Here is a 16,634-nt window from a genome sequence, read left to right on the forward strand (position 1 = left end):
CCTGGAGCCATTAGCCTTGTTCACACACCCTTTAACTGGCCAATTGTGGGAAGGTCCAGGGGATCTTGGAAGTGGGCCAGAGTGGCATTTGGGGAATCCAGTACAGAAGTATTTAATTATTTTTATTTATCTTATTTTTAATAAGATTTTATTTATTTATTTATTTATTTGAGAGAGAGAAAGAGCATAAGCAGGTAGAGGGGCAGAAGGAGAGGGATAAGCAGACTCCCTGTCAAGCAGGGACCCCAACGTGGGCCTCGATCCCAGGACCCTGGGATCATGACCTGAGCCAAAGGAAGATGCTCAACCAACTGAGCCACCCACGTACCCCTAAATATTTTAATAATGATACAGCTATAATGTTACCTGCAGATAATGTCAATTACAACCAATAGGTAGTGTCTGCCTTGAGTACAGTGTTGAGAAGGATTCTGAAGTTCTATGTGGGAAGACACGAAAATAGTTATCTTGCGAGGGTGGTGGATGGGAATGAGAAATCTGTGCATAAGTGGTGGATGTGGACTACATGGGTGGTGGATGACAAAGGCATGTGTGCCAGATATTTGCAACCCTAGTCAAAAGGCCTATTACTATCATATAAGAGAATTCTGTTAGCATCCTAGGAGATGATTCAAACAGCAAGCTTGGACACTGTTGTGGATTAAACAGTGTCATCCAAAAATTGCTCTCTACCTGGAACCACAGAATGTGACCTTCTTCTTCTTTTTTTTTTTAATTAAAAAAAAATAAAATAAAATGTGACCTTATTATTATTTTTTTTAAAATAAGCTCTTTATGGAAGTAATTAGTTAAACATCGAGATGAGCTGACACTCGATGATGGTTGACTCTCAGTCCAGTGAGAATGTCTTTGTAAGAGACAAAAAGGGACACACAGAGACAGGGAGATGACCAAATGAAGTTGGAGGAGATTGGGGTGACACTATAAGCCAAGGGATGCCAAGGGCCACCAGAAGCAGAAGAGGCCAGGAAGGATTCTCTGTTAGTGCTTTTGGGGGGAGCATGGCCCCCCTAGATTTCATACCTCAGGGCCTCCAGAGCTATATAAGAATAACTATCTGTTGTTTTAGCCAGTTGAACAGCGTAATTGGTGCAGCCCCAGGAAACTAAAGCTGGAACGAATAGATACATTGCTAATGGTGGGATTTAGATCAGTGCTGATACTTATTTTGGGGAGATCCTGTAATCTGTAGCCACCCCATCATAGACACCTGTGATTATGGTGGTATTGATTTCTGAGTCTATCATGCTAGGATCCAGGTAGACAGTGATACTGAACTACTGAAAAAGCCAGGGATTCCCACCTCTCATTCCCTTCTCCCAACTCGAGGCACATCCTGGAGCACCGTGGCCAGCATTTTCAGAGGGTGAGGAGGAAACAGATCCCCTTCTGCCAAAACCATAAGGACAGATGTGCCCAGGAGGAGACCGACCTTCTGTTCACCTTGAAAATCTACCAGGACACCAGCGTCGCCAATGGATGATTTAAAACCATCTTATACTTGGAGCACTGGGGTGGCTCAGTCAGTTGAATGTCTGACTCTTGGTTTTGGCTCAGGTCATGATCTCAGGGTAGTGAGATCGAGCCCCACGTTGGGCTCCCTGCTCAGCAGGAAGTCTGCTTCCCCTCTCTGTCTTCCTCTGCCCCTCCCCGCTGCTTGTGAACTCTTTTTCTCTCTTTTTGGCTAAAATAAATAAATAAGTCTTAAAATCATCTCATACCCGTGATCACCAAAAAATGCTTGGGATAATGACTATAATTGAAATGCATACCTGCAATGTTAAACTCTCTGGCCAGTTGAATATTTGCAAATTGAAAATCTGTCCAAAGTGAACTCGGAAGTCTGCCCCGAGTGGCCGACTGTCTGTCCTGGACACTTCCTTGTCATTGAAGATCACCTTTATATATATCGAGCGCCTCTTGACATCCTCCCTTCGTAAGACCTCCACCCTGCAAAGTGAGACCGATCACAGATGGGGTTAGTAGTTTACTAGGGAAAATTGGGGCGTCTGACAAATGGGCACTGCACAGAATAAGATACACTGGAGATGACTCGGCCAGTCACTGGAGCTCTCATCCCGCCAAGACAGCCATGGTTCTCAAGGAATTTCATACAACAAGTTGCAATATGGACTAAGAAATGTGCGCTCCAGAGTCCACCAGGACCGAAGAACTGCAGTCCAAGCATCATTCACTCTGTTACAGGATCCTTAATTGTTTTCAAAGAAGCCTTATATTTGCACCCCAAAGCTTTAAGTATTTTTTAAATTTAATTTTATTTTTTCAGTGTTCCAAGATTCACTGTTTATGCACCACACCCTGTGCTCCATGCAATATATGCCCTCCTTAATACCCACCACCAGGCTCACCCAACCCTCCACCCTCTCCCTTCCAAAACCCTCAGTTTGTTTCTCAGAATCTGCAGTCTCTCATGGTTCCTCTCCCTCTCTGATCATAGTCCTTGTAAGTACAGTGAATCCAATTCATAAGGGACAGTAGTGATGTATATTTGGGGGGGATTTTTAATGCTAAAAATGTAATAGCATATTGTAACAGGTCAAATCCACTTTTCAATGATTCCATTTTTTTTTTTGTTTTTTGTCAACACTTTCCAACGATGAGTATTCACTGGATGCAGGGGCTTAAGAATGGTTTCTTTCTTTTTTTTTTTAAAGGCTACTTGGATTCCAAAAAAAAGGTATCCTGGCCAGCGTATCATTCTTTTAGCCAGGAAGTTAAAAAAAATTGAAACCCCCAAGAGTAGTTTTTAATTTTATCGTGTATATTTTCAGAAATACCCACCCAGAGTGACAGTCATTGGTTAAGTCAATAGCGACTCAAGTTCGGTAAGAAAAGGGAAGGTTTAGAAAAATGAAAGTCCAAAGCACACTCCGGTGTGAAGTCTTTTTTTCTAAATTGCAGTGAGACAGGGACGCCTGGGTGGCTCAGCTGCTTAAGTGTCTGTCTTCCGCTCAGGTCATGATCTCTAGGTCCTGGGATCAAGCCCCGCAATGGGCTCCTGGCTCAGCTGGGAGTCTGCTGCTCCCTCTCCCTCTGCCCGCTGCTCCCCCTGCTTGTGCTCTCCTTGTCTGTCTCTCTCTCAAATGAATAAATAAAATCTTTTAAGAAAAGAAAACAAAAGACATGTAATGAAAAAAAAACCCTACTGTGTTTTTGTGCCAGTACCATGCTGTCTTGATGATGACAGCTTTGTAATAGAGCTTGAAGTCCGGAATTGTGATGCCACCAACTTTGGCTTTCTTTTTCAATATCCCTTTGGCTATTCGAGGTCTTTTCTGGTTCCATATAAATTTTAAAATTATTTGTTCCATTTCTTTGAAAAAGATGGATGGTACTTTGATAGGAATTGCATTAAATGTGTAGATTGCTTTAGGTAGCATAGACATTTTCACAATATTTATTCTTCCAATCCAGGAGCATGGAACATTTTTCCATTTCTTTGTGTCTTCCTCAATTTCTTTCATGAGTACTTTATAGTTTTCTGAGTATAGATACTTAGCCTCTTTGGTTAGGTTTATTCCTAGGTATCTTATGGTTTGGGGTGCAATTGTAAATGGGATTGACTCCTTAATTTCTCTTTCTTCTGTCTTGTTGTTGGTGTAGAGAAATGCCACTGATTTCTGTGCATTGATTTTTATATCCTGACACTTTACTGAATTCCTGTACAAGTTCTAGCAGTTTTGGAGTGGAGTCTTTTGGGTTTTCCACATAGAGTATCATATCATCTGCGAAGAGTGATAATTTGACTTCTTCTTTGCCGATTTGGATGCCTTTAATTTCCTTTTGTTGTCTGATTGCTGAGGCTAGGACTTCTAGTACTATGTTGAATAGCAGTGGTGATAATGGACATCCCTGCCGTGTTCCTGACCTTAGTGGAAAAGCTTTCAGTTTTTCTCCATTGAGAATGATATTTGCAGTGGGTTTTTCATAGATGGCTTTGATGATATTGAGGTATGTGCCCTCTATCCCTACACTTTGAAGGGTTAGGAGAAGAATCCATGAAACAAGATGGGATAGGGAGGGAGACAAACCATAAGTGACTCTTAATCTCACGAAACAAACTGTGGGTTGCTGGGGGGAGGGGGGTTGGGTGAAGGGGGGAAGGTTATGGACATTGGGGAGGGTATGTGCTTTTGGGTAAATTGGAAGGGGAGATGAACCATGAGAGACTATGGACTCTGAAAAACAGTCTGAGGGGTTTGAAGTGGCGGGGGGGTGGGAGGTTGGGGTACCAGATGGTGGGTATTATAGAGGGCACAGCTTGCATGGAGAACTGGGTGTGGTGAAAAAATAATGAATACTGTTTTTCTGAAAATAAATAAATTGAAAAAAAAAAACCTACTGTGTAATCATATATTTTGGATGTTCACATTTTTAAAAATACGGCATGCTATTTGTGGCCTGAAAATAGCTAATTCAGTGCTGGGGAACAGTTTATATATATGTCGTATCTGAATGCTATGAAGTTGGGAGAACAGATACAGAAAGCCACAGTTAAAAAATATATTATTGGTACATTAACAGGAGTTTGAAACTAAGGAGGCTGTAGGAAGTCTTACATGGACATTCTAATGAATCCCCACATCCTAATTATCTCGGAGGGTGACCGAATTTACTATATGTATAGATGTATGTGTATAAGATGAAGCTTCTGACTGTTTCTTAGGCATCATATGAAAGACTAGAAATGTAGTTCTTTTTTTCCCCGAGAGCGAGACAGAAAGGGTGAGAGAGCACACGTGGGGTGGAAGGGGCAGAAGTAGAGATAGAATCTTAAGTAGGCTCCAGGCCCAGCACAGAGCCCAACATGGGGCTCGATCTCACAACCCTGAGCCTAAATCAGGAGTCAGACACTTAATCAACCGAGCCACCCAAAGGCCCCTAGAAGTATATTTCTATCAAATCTGGAGTATATGCTTCAAATGTCTACAGAGGCTATCCGTAGTTCCTCTGGGAGGTTCTCTGGGGACTTCACAGAGAGAAGCTAGCCCCCCAGGGCACCTGAAAACAAGAGTCAAGGTCAGACCTACATGTCTGTGCCCAGGAGCAGAGAACAAGTTACCAGCAGACAGAAGACTCCCTGAGGTTACGGACAAAGGCTCCAAACCAAAAGCCATGCAGGTACCACCTGCCCCAGGCAACTTCCCTCAGTGTGCTCCTGAATGGTTCATGGGGAACCATGGGAAATCACCAAAATATGGACAATACCTATGTGTTCATGTAGTTCCATCTGAGACAGACTTACAGAGCTCAGGGTTCTCCTGATCACATGGGCCAGACAGGGGCTGTCCACTCACCTGGGACACTGCTCGTTGGGAGTGATGCTCCCCGCCAGGCTCAGCTCCGGCACCAGTGTGGGCTCCCCAGGCCTTCTCCTGCTCCGGGCTGCCCTCTCCCTCACCTGTTGCTCCACCAGCGCCTGATCTGTGGGCTCTGGGGGGACCGGCTTCACAGGCTCTTCCCCGGGATACGGCTCCTCCAAGCCCTCATCGGGATGTTCTTCGACAGGATGTTCTTGCTTCTTTTTCTTCTTCTTGGCCCTCTGTTGGGTAGAAGGCAATCTATATCAAGCACACATTTTGCAATTTCGCTTATGACCATGGTCTTCAGAACCAGATAGACCCGGGTGCCGACCCAGCTCTGCCTCAAGCATCTGTGTGTCCTATGGCAGCTGCGTGACCTCTCTCTGCCTGTTTTCTCATCTATAGAATGGGGACAATCAGAGGAAGCTCGCCCAGGGCTGCTGAACTGAGGTAATGCCTGGGATCTAGAAAGAGCTTAAAAAGATTAGCTGTGGGGCGCCTGGGTGGCTAGTGGGTTGGGCCTCTGCCTTCGGCTCAGGTCCTGATCTCGGCATCCTGGGATCAAGCCCTGCATCAGGCTCTCTATTCAGTGGGGAGCCTGCTTCCCCCTCTGCCTGCCTCTCTGCCTACTTGTGATCTCTCTGTCAAATAAATAAAATCTTTAAAAAAAAAAAAAAGGGTTAGCTGTTCTGGTGGTCATTAATATGGTTCTAAAGGCTAAGGACACATCTTGAAAGTAAAGTCAGGCTTGTGGGCACAGCTATGGCAGGTCACCTGATCTGTTACTTACTGTGCTTGGAGTTAATATTGCAGGGTTATGTGTATAAAGTTATATCATTTTCCCAGGGAAGCCCAGAAGCATCAATGCCCAACTTCCACGGGAGACAGAGCGGAACCAGCAGGGGCCCCGGTCAGCCTATCCAGTTTCCCTCCTCCGGCCTCAGGGCTGGCCTCCCAGACCCCTCCTGTTCCCAAGGTCAACCCTGCTCAAGGCTGAGGGGCTTGACAAACCTGGGCTTTCTTCCAGGCTTTCCACTGCTGGTACGCGGCTCTGTACGCCTCCATCCTCTGTTCATACTCTTCCCTGTGCTCTTCCAGCAACTCACTTATCTCAGCTTGAATTTCTGCCTCATATGCTGCTTCGTCTGCTTCCTGGTCAACTTTTTCCCTTTGAAAGAATTTACAATAGCTTTGTTATCTCTTGACATTAAGCAACAGAGTAGTAATAACAGCAAACACCTGTATGGAGCTACTGCGTGACAGGTCCTCGTCTGACAGCTTCGCACCGGTTAGCCCTCAACCCTGGGAGGCCAATACTACGATCATCTGCATTTTACACGCAAGGAGACCGGAGCACAGAGAGATGAAGGAACTTGCCTAAGGACACACAGTTGGAGAGTGGAAGAGCTGAACTATGAGCTAGAGATTGCTATTTATGGCTAAGTAACGGTGCCCCGCCCCAGGCTAAGTGACACAGACAGCATACAGACACAGCCCCTGTAGTTTCCAGGCCAGGAGAGGTAGTGGGTCATCGCAGTTACTGGTGCTTCAAGTCTCTGAGGAACCTCTTCATTATGTTGCTTCTGAGCTCCTGAAACTACTAGTCTTGACTTTGGATTGGCAATTTGAGTTTTTCTTTGATGATTCTGCTGACACTTTATCAGGAGCTCTGACCAGCCCAAAGCGGTGTTTCCTGCAGCATGCTTGGTAGGACATTAGTGCTGTGAGATCTCCTGCCCTAAAAGGTGGTGTGGCCCTAGCCACGCGGAGATTAAATAAACGTGGTATGTTAACAGTGTGTGATTCTTTTGGAAAGCGGTGGCAGGCACGCCACACCCAACACCTCCTTCCTCCTCCCTAGCCCAACATTGTAGCTCACTGCCCAGGCTTACTTGATCACTGCTGCTAGGCCTTCAGGTTTTACTCCTAAAGTTCCTGTTCCTTTTGGATAAACTTACTCAGGTGCCTAACGTTGACACAGATTTGCTTACATTCACGTGGGACCTGGTGGTTTAGCAATTAGCATCTCCCTAGGGCACAGACTCTGCGCTCCAGGATACTACTGAAGACCTCATTTTGGAAACACAGTAGCACTGAAAATTTATAAACATTGTAGAAATCCAACTCAGAAATTATGCTCCATCTTCGACATATAGAGACCCACGTGCTTTGCTCCCTGTTATTCAGAGGCATACATAAACTAGTGAAAATTTGATGAATTTTTCAGGGAAGAATTTATGCTGTGTCGTAAGGTGGCCAGGTGAATAGAGAGTGTGGAGAAGGGCACTCCAAAAGAATTTAGGAGGCAGCTACTTATGGAAAGAAGGGGAGTTAAGGATCACAAAAAGTGTCACCTACAGGTGACCTTAAGGGCAAATTTCCTATAAAATTTAGTTTATTCTAAACTGAAGGAAGGAGGAAAGAGAAAGCAGGGAAATACTTATGTTCTGCTTCTGGGAAGGAGAGGTAGTCTGGGAGTTGGAATTCAGAAGCTGAAACACTGTAATTTCTGGAAGGCACCGTGGTTTCTTTGAATGGCGGGTGCTCTGCTTGGGATCAGAGATCCAATGGCAACCTGGTTCTTTCAGAAAGCATGATACTGTGTTTGTCCTGGGAACTGTAGGATGTTTTCTGAGACTTATGAAAATTACAACCCTAAAAGAAAATTACAATCCGCAGCAATTTTTGGCTGAAACAGGACTGTCTTCAAAGCAAAGTATCCAATAACTACCCACATTTATTACTTTTCTTGTGGAAAAAGTGTGGTACAACACTTACTCAGAAACAGTCGGGAAGGGAACAACACCAGCAGCAGAGATCTCTTTACTTAATACACAGAATATGATTTTATTGTGATAACTGTCCTCTTAGTCATGTATCAAAGTCTAGAGAATTACAGAGCATAAATGTTATCCAAGCATACTTTTGTTGGGGTCGATTCCACATTAAAACATGTTAACCCCCTAGGGCCTGCCTGGGCCTACTTAGCCATAGTGACTCCATGTTGCCTAGGTAGACATTCTGTTGTTTAATAAAAGCCTCAGCAGTTACTGTTCTCGGTTCCAGGTAACTGTTACTAAAACACAACACCTAAAACAAAGTAACTGTTACTAAAACACACACCTAAAACAAGGCCAGTTCCAAATGACTATTACTAAAACACATACCTAAAACAAGGCCATTTTGTTGTTTAATAAACGTCTCAACAGTTACTAGTATTGGTTCCAGGTAAGCGTTACTAAAACACACAAGTAGGAGACATCCAGTCAGCCAAAGCCACATATGTAGATGTCTGTGATTGTGCCCTATAAAAACTAGCTTGTAAGACCAAGGGGCGTTGCTCTCTTCGGAGGCGGCCCTGGCCGGTCAGTTTGACTTCTAATGCTTGGCATAGAATAAAGCTTTACATAACTTTTACTTTTTCTCAGCCTCGTTTCCCTGGCCGGTCAGTCTAACTTCTAATGCTTGGCATAGAATAAGGCTCTGTGTAACCTCGTCTCAGTCTCGTTCCTTTGATAACGGACCCAACACTTTCTCCACACTGTACACAAAGATCAATTCCAAATGGACAAAAGATGAATGAGGAAGACAAAACTATAAAGATTATAGAGATAATAAAGTAGAACATCAACTTGACTCAGGGGAAGGATTTCTAAAGCAGGAGCAGAAAGCACCGATCATAAGAAGAAAGACGAACCTATTTTATCTGCTTAAAATTAAGAATTTTCTGTCCTCAAAAAGCAGCAAGAGGAAGTAAGAGTCAACTACAGAGGGTATCTGCACATCATCAACAAAGGCCCCCTGTCCAGGACATACACTGAACTCCCACCAACTATGAAAAGGAAACAAAGACAACCAATTCAGTCCAAAATCCAATAGAAGCCTTGAACTCAGACAGAGGAAGTCCAAATGGCCAATTCTTGAATGGAAAAATAAGGTCAAGCAAAGTGTAATGTTTGACAACAGCAGGGGACATGGACGGTTTGGGTGATTGGGATCCACAGGAACACTGCCCAGAGTATAAGTGGGCACAGCCACTCCAGAAAAGTGTCTGGCCTCGGCATGTGGGTATCAAAGAAGTACATCTTTTAAGACACAATAATGTTACTTCCAGGTGTATTTTGGGGAAAGCTTAGATGCATGTACCTTAAAGCACATGCGGAAACCCCCTCTCTCTCTGCCTGCCTCTCTGCCTACTTGTGATCACTCTCTCTCTGTCAAATAAATAAATAAAACCTTAAAAAAAAAACACAAAAAACACATGTGGAAGGATCCCTACAGAAGTGCTGTCTGTAAGCTGAGAAACAGAAGCAACTCAAACGTCTGTCAATAATGAAATGGGCAAATTTTGTTGTATTCATATAATGAAGCACTATAAACAAAGAAAATATATAAACTCCAGCGAACTATGTAATATTAAGTAAATGGATCTCACATAATTGTGAAGAAACACTAAAGACTATAGATAGGTCACATACAGTGGATATTAAACTATCTTTTCTTAGGAATTACACACAGATGGAAACAAGGAAACAAGGACATGCTGATCATAAAAATCTGGGGAATGGTTACTTGAGGGAAGTAACTGGGGTTAGGAGCATGGGAGCTGGTAATGTCCCCAAGTACTAGTAATGCCCCATTTCTTAACCTGGGGAGGGGTTACATCATTATTTATTTGTTTTCTTAGTCGTTATTATTACTTGTTAATTATTTATTCATAATTATTTTTTAAGCTGTATCCATGTTTTATGCATTTTCTCTATGCATATATATCTCAATAAAACAACTTTTGAAAAAAGCGTACTTTCTCAGAACAAGTTTCAAGGGTGTATTCGTAAACCTCTGAAATTCTCGAAGGGATTTCATCTCCTTCCAAACTTTTATGATGGTTTTAAGCAATGTTCGATCTTTTTCTTGTTCAGTGTCGCGTAGTTTTCTTGTTTGCCTAGAAGACAAAGTATTATTGTTATTATTTATACACATCAAAAACTAATGACGTATGGTGACTGACATATCAATAAAAAAGAAGATACTAAAAAAATTTACAAGTTATTTAGATGGGTTTGCAAATAGAAAGAAGAAACTAATAACTATAATAACTACTTATAATAAACTATAATAGGAGAGGAGTCAAGATGGCGGAGAAGTAGCAGGCTGAGACTACTTCGGCTAGCAGGAGATCGGCTAGAGAGCTTATCTAAAGATTGCAAACACCTGCAAATCCATCGGCAGATCGAAGAGAAGAAGAACAGCAATTCTAGAAACAGAAAAACAACCACTTTCTGAAAGGTAGGACTGGCGGAGAAGTGAATCCAAAGCGATGGGAAGATAGACCCCGGGGGGAGGGGCCGGCTCCCAGCAAGCGGCGGAGCAACGGATCACAAAATCAGGACTTTTAGAAGTCTGTTCCACTGAGGGACATCGCTCCAGAGGCTAAACCGGGGCGAAGCCCACGCGGGGTCAGCGTGGCCTCAGGTCCCGCGGGGTCACAGAAGGATCGGGGGTGTCTGAGTGTCGCAGAGCTTGTGGATATTGGAACGGGAAAGCCGGCTGCAGAGACAGAGCCGACAGTAAGCTCACAGCTCGGTGTTACCTTGAACCGGTCGCAGGCTCAGTGAGCTCGGAGCGCGGCCGGAGGTTGGGCAGACAGGAGTTACTAGGAGCTGTTCGCTGAGGGCGCACTGGGGAGTGGGGCCCCGGGCTCTCGGCTCCTCTGGGCTGGAGACCAGGAGGCTGCCATTTGTATTCCCGTCCTCCGGAACTCTACGGAAAGCACTCAGGGAACAAAAGCTCCTGAAAGCAAAGCCGAGTGGATCACTCAGCCTGGCCCCTGGTAAGGGCGGTGCAATTCCGCCTGGGGCAAAGACACTTGAGAATCACTACAACAGGCCCCTCCCCCAGGAGATCAACAAGAAATCCAGGCAAGACCAAGTTCACCTACCAAGGAGTGCAGTTTCAATACCAAGGAGAGCAGCAGAATTCCAGAGGAGGAGAAAACAAACCACGGAACTCATGGCTTTCTCCCTGTGATTTTTTAGTCTTGCAGTTAATTTAATTTTTTTCTTTTTCATTTTTTTCTCTTCTTCTGCTAAAATTTTTTTTAACTTTTACCCTTTTCTTTTTTAACGTTTTTTAACTAGTTTATCTAATATATATATATATTTTCTTTTTTATACTTTTCCTTATTCGTTTTCTTTTTTTTAATTCTTTTTTTCTTTCTTTATTTTTGAACCTCTTTTTATCCCCAAATCAAAAGAGATCCCAATCTCTTCAATCTCTTTTTTTAATTCTTTTTAAAATTCTTGACTGAATTTTTAATTCAATCTCTTTTTTTAAATTCTTTTTTTTTCTTTTTTTTCTTTCTTTCTTTTTGAACCTCTTTTTATCCCCAAATCAGAAGAGATCCTAATCAGAAGATATTGGGAGATCCCAATCAGAGGAGATCCCAATCAGAGGAGATCCCTCACCCAATCGTGAGGGATCCCTCATGATTTGGGATCTCTTCTGATTTGGTTAAAGCATATTTTCCTGGGATTGTTGCCACCCTTTTAGTATTTTACTTGCTCCTTCATATACTCTTAGCTGGACAAAATGACAAGGCGGAAAAATTCACAACCAAAAAAAAGAACAAGAGGCAGTACCGAAGGTTAGGGACCTAATCAATACAGACATTGGTAATATGTCAGATCTAGAGTTCAAAATGACAATTCTCAAGGTTCTTCCTCATGGAAGATATTAGAGAAACCCTCTCCAGAGATATAAAAGCCCTTTCTGGAGAAATAAAATAACTAAAATCTAACCAAGTTGAAATAAAAAAAGCTATTAATGAGGTTCAATCAAAAATGGAGGCTCTCACTGCTAGGATAAATGAGGCAGAAGAAAGAATTAGCGATATAGAAGACCAATGACAGAGAATAAAGAAGCTGAGCAAAAGAGGGACAAACAGCTACTGGACCATGAGGGGAGAATTCGAGAGATAAGTGACACCATAAGACGAAACAACATTAGAATAATTGGGATTCCAGAAGAAGAAGAAAGAGAGAGGGGATCAGAAGGTATACTGGAGAGAATTATTGGGGAGAATTTCCCCAACATGGCAAAGGGAACGAGCATCAAAATTCAGGAGGTTCAGAGAACGCCCCTTATAATCAATAAGAATAGGCCCACACCCCGTCACCTAATAGTAAAATTTACAAGCCTTAGTGACAAAGAGAAAATCCTGAAAGCAGCCCGGGAAAAGAAGTCTGTAACATACAATGGTAAAAGTATTAGATTGGCAGCTGACATATCCAGAGAGACCTGGCAGGCCAGAAAGAGCTGGCATGATATTTTCAGAGCACTAAATGAGAAAAACATGCAGCCAAGAATACTATATCCAGCTAGGCTATCATTGAAAATAGAAGGAGAGATTAAAAGCTTCCAGGACAAACAAAAACTGAAAGAATTTGCAAACACCAAACCAGCTCTACAGGAAATACTGAAAGGGGTCCTCTAAGCAAAGAGAGAGCCTACAAGTGGTAGATCAGAAAGGAACAGAGACAATATACAGTAACAGTCACCTTACAGGCAATACAATGGCACTAAAATCATATCTCTCAATAGTTACCCTGAATGTTAATGGGCTAAATGCCCCAATCAAAAGACACAGGATATCAGAATGGATAAAAAAACAAAACCCATCTATATGTTGCCTCCAAGAAACTCATTTTAAGCCCGAAGACACCTCCAGATTTAAAGTGAGGGGGTGGAAAAGAATTTACCATGCTAATGGACATCAGAAAAAAGCAGGAGTGGCAATCCTTATATCAGATCAATTAGATTTTAAGCCAAAGACTATAATAAGAGATGAGGAAGGACACTATATCATACTCAAAGGGTCTGTCCAACAAGAAGATCTAACAATTTTAAATATCTATGCCCCCAATGTGGGAGCAGCCAACTATGTAAACCAATTAATAACAAAATCAAAGAAACACATCAACAATAATACAATAATAGTAGGGGACTTTAACACTCCCCTCACTGAAATGGACAGATCATCCAAGCAAAAGATCAACAGGGAAATAAAGGCCTTAAATGATACACTGGATGAGATGGACATCACAGATATATTCAGAACATTTCATCCCAAAGCAACAGAATACACATTCTTCTCTAGTGCACATGGAACATTCTCCAGAATAGATCACATCCTGGGTCCTAAATCAGGACTCAACCGATATCAAAAGATTGGGATCATTCCCTGCATATTTTCAGACCACAATGCTCTGAAGCTAGAACTCAACCACAAGAGGAAGTTTGGAAAGAACCCAAAAACATGGAAACTAAACAGCATCCTTCTAAAGAATGAATGGGTCAACCGGGAAATTAAAGAAGAATTGAAAAAAATCATGGAAACAAATGATAATGAAAATACAACGGTTCAAAATCTGTGGGACACAACAAAGGCAGTCCTGAGAGGAAAATATATAGTGGTACAAGCTTTTCTCAAGAAACAAGAAAGGTCTCAGGTACATAACCTAACCCTACACCTAAAGGAGCTGGAGAAAGAACAAGAAAGAAACCCTAAGCCCAGCAGGAGAAGAGAAATCATAAAGATCAGAGCAGAAATCAATGAAATAGAAACCAAAAAAACAATAGAACAAATCAACGAAACTAGGAGCTGGTTCTTTGAAAGAATTAATAAAATTGATAAACCCTTGGCCAGACTTATCAAAAAGAAAAGAGAAAGGACCCAAATAAATAAAATCATGAATGAAAGAGGAGAGATCACAACTAACACCAAAGAAATACAAACTATTATAAGAACATACTATGAGCAACTCTACGCCAACAAATTTGACAATCTGGAAGAAATGGATGCATTCCTAGAAACATATAAACTACCAAAATTGAACCAGGAAGAACTAGAAAGCCTGAACAGACCCATAACCAGTAAGGAGATTGAAACAGTCATTAAAAATCTCCAAACAAACAAAAGCCCAGGGCCAGACGGCTTCCCGGGGGAATTCTACCAAATATTTAAAGAAGAACTAATTCCTATTCTCCTGAAACTGTTCCAAAAAATAGAAATGGAAGGAAAACTTCCAAACTCATTTTATGAGGCCAGCATCACCTTGATCCCAAAACCAGACAAGGATCCCATCAAAAAAGAGAGCTATAGACCAATATCCTTGATGAACACCAGATGCGAAAATTCTCACCAAAATACTAGCCAATAGGATTCAACAGTACATTAAAAGGATTATTCACCACGACCAAGTGGGATTTATCCCAGGGCTGCAAGGTTGGTTCAACATCCGCAAATCAGTCAATGTGATACAACACATCAATAAAAGAAAGAACAAGAACCATATGATACTCTCAATAGATGCTGAAAAAGCATTTGACAAAGTACAGCATCCCTTCCTGATCAAAACTCTTCAAAGTGTAGGGATAGAGGGCACATATCTCAATATCATCAAAGCCATCTATGAAAAACCCACCACAAATATCATTCTCAATGGAGAAATACTGAAAGCTTTTCCACTAAGGTCAGGAACACGGCAGGGATGTCCATTATCACCACTGCTATTCAACATAGTACTAGAAGTCCTAGCCTCAGCAATCAGACAACAAAAGGAAATTAAAGGCATCCAAATCGGCAAAGAAGAAGTCAAATTATCACTCTTCGCAGATGATATGATACTCTATGTGGAAAACCCAAAAGACTCCACTCCAAAACTGCTAGAACTTGTACAGGAATTCAGTAAAGTGTCAGGATATAAAAATCAATGCACAGAAATCAGTTGCATTTCTCTACACCAACAACAAGACAGAAGAAAGAGAAATTAAGGAGTCAATCCCATTTACAATTGCACCCCAAACCATAAGATACCTAGGAATAAACCTAACCAAAGAGGCTAAGAATCTATACTCAGAAAACTATAAAGTACTCATGAAAGAAATTGAGGAAGACACAAAGAAATGGAAAAATGTTCCATGCTCCTGGATTGGAAGAATAAATATTGTGAAAATGTCTATGCTACCTAAAGCATTCTACACATTTAATGCAATTCCTATCAAAGTACCATCCATCTTTTTCAAAGAAATGGAACAAATAATTTTAAAATTTATATGGAACCAGAAAAGACCTCGAATAGCCAAAGGGATATTGAAAAAGAAAGCCAAAGTTGGTGGCATCACAATTCTGGACTTCAAGCTCTATTACAAAGCTGTCATCATCAAGACAGCATGGTACTGGCACAAAAACAGACACATAGACCAATGGAACAGAATAGAGAGCCCAGAAATAGACCCTCAACTCTATGGTCAACTAATCTTCGACAAAGCAGGAAAGAATGTCCAATGGAAAAAAGACAGCCTCTTCAATAAATGGTGTTGGGAAAATTGGACAGCCACATGCAGAAAAATGAAATTGGACCATTTCCTTACACCACACACAAAAATAGACTCAAAATGGATTAAGGACCTCTATGTGAGAAAGGAATCCATTAAAATCCTTGAGGAGAACACAGGCAGCAACCTCTTCGACCTCAGCCGCAGCAACATCTTCCTAGGAACATCGCCAAAGGCAAGGGAAGCAAAGGCAAAAATGAACTATTGGGATTTCATCAAGATCAAAAGCTTTTGCACAGCAAAGGAAACAGTTAACAAAATCAAAAGCCAACTGACAGAATGGGAGAAGATATTTGCAAACGACATATCAGATAAAGGACTAGTGTCCAAAATCTATAAAGAACTTAGCAAACTCAACACCCAAAGAACAAATAATCCAATCAAGAAATGGGCAGAGGACATGAACAGACATTTCTGCAAAGAAGACATCCAGATGGCCAACAGACACATGAAAAAGTGCTCCATATCACTCGGCATCAGGGAAATACAAATCAAAACCACAATGAGATATCACCTCACACCAGTCAGAATGGCTAAAATCAACAAGTCAGGAAATGACAGATGCTGGCGAGGATGCGGAGAAAGGGGAACCCTCCTACACTGTTGGTGGGAATGCAAGCTGGTGCAACCACTCTGGAAAACAGCATGGAGGTTCCTCAAAATGTTGAAAATAGAACTGCCCTATGACCCAGCAATTGCACTACTGGGTATTTACCCTAAAGATACAAACGTAGTGATCCAAAGGGGCACGTGCACCCGAATGTTTATAGCAGCAATGTCCACAATAGCCAAACTATGGAAAGAACCTATGTCCATCAACAGATGAATGGATAAAGAAGATGTGGTATATATACACAATGGAATACTATGCAGTCATCAAAAGAAACGAAA

General features: G+C 42.0%; 1 protein-coding gene across 8 annotated transcripts in view; it reads right to left on the bottom strand.

Annotated features, from left to right (window-relative positions):
* CC2D2A (coiled-coil and C2 domain containing 2A) overlaps nt 1-16,634 on the bottom strand; it is a 147,576-nt gene that overhangs the window by 68,750 nt on the left and 62,192 nt on the right. For all 8 annotated transcript variants that reach the window (XM_044226091.1, XM_044226090.1, XM_044226087.1 and 5 more), the window contains 4 exons: nt 10,150-10,290; nt 6,357-6,513; nt 5,340-5,584; nt 1,794-1,971 (listed from right to left, as the gene is read on the bottom strand). In XM_044226091.1, the coding sequence (XP_044082026.1) occupies nt 1,794-1,971; nt 5,340-5,584; nt 6,357-6,513; nt 10,150-10,290 (721 nt within the window). The remainder of the gene's footprint in view (nt 1-1,793; nt 1,972-5,339; nt 5,585-6,356; nt 6,514-10,149; nt 10,291-16,634) is intronic.

This window comes from Neovison vison, chromosome 11 (genome assembly GCF_020171115.1).
Source record: "Neovison vison isolate M4711 chromosome 11, ASM_NN_V1, whole genome shotgun sequence".
Taxonomy (NCBI): domain Eukaryota; kingdom Metazoa; phylum Chordata; class Mammalia; order Carnivora; family Mustelidae; genus Neogale; species Neogale vison.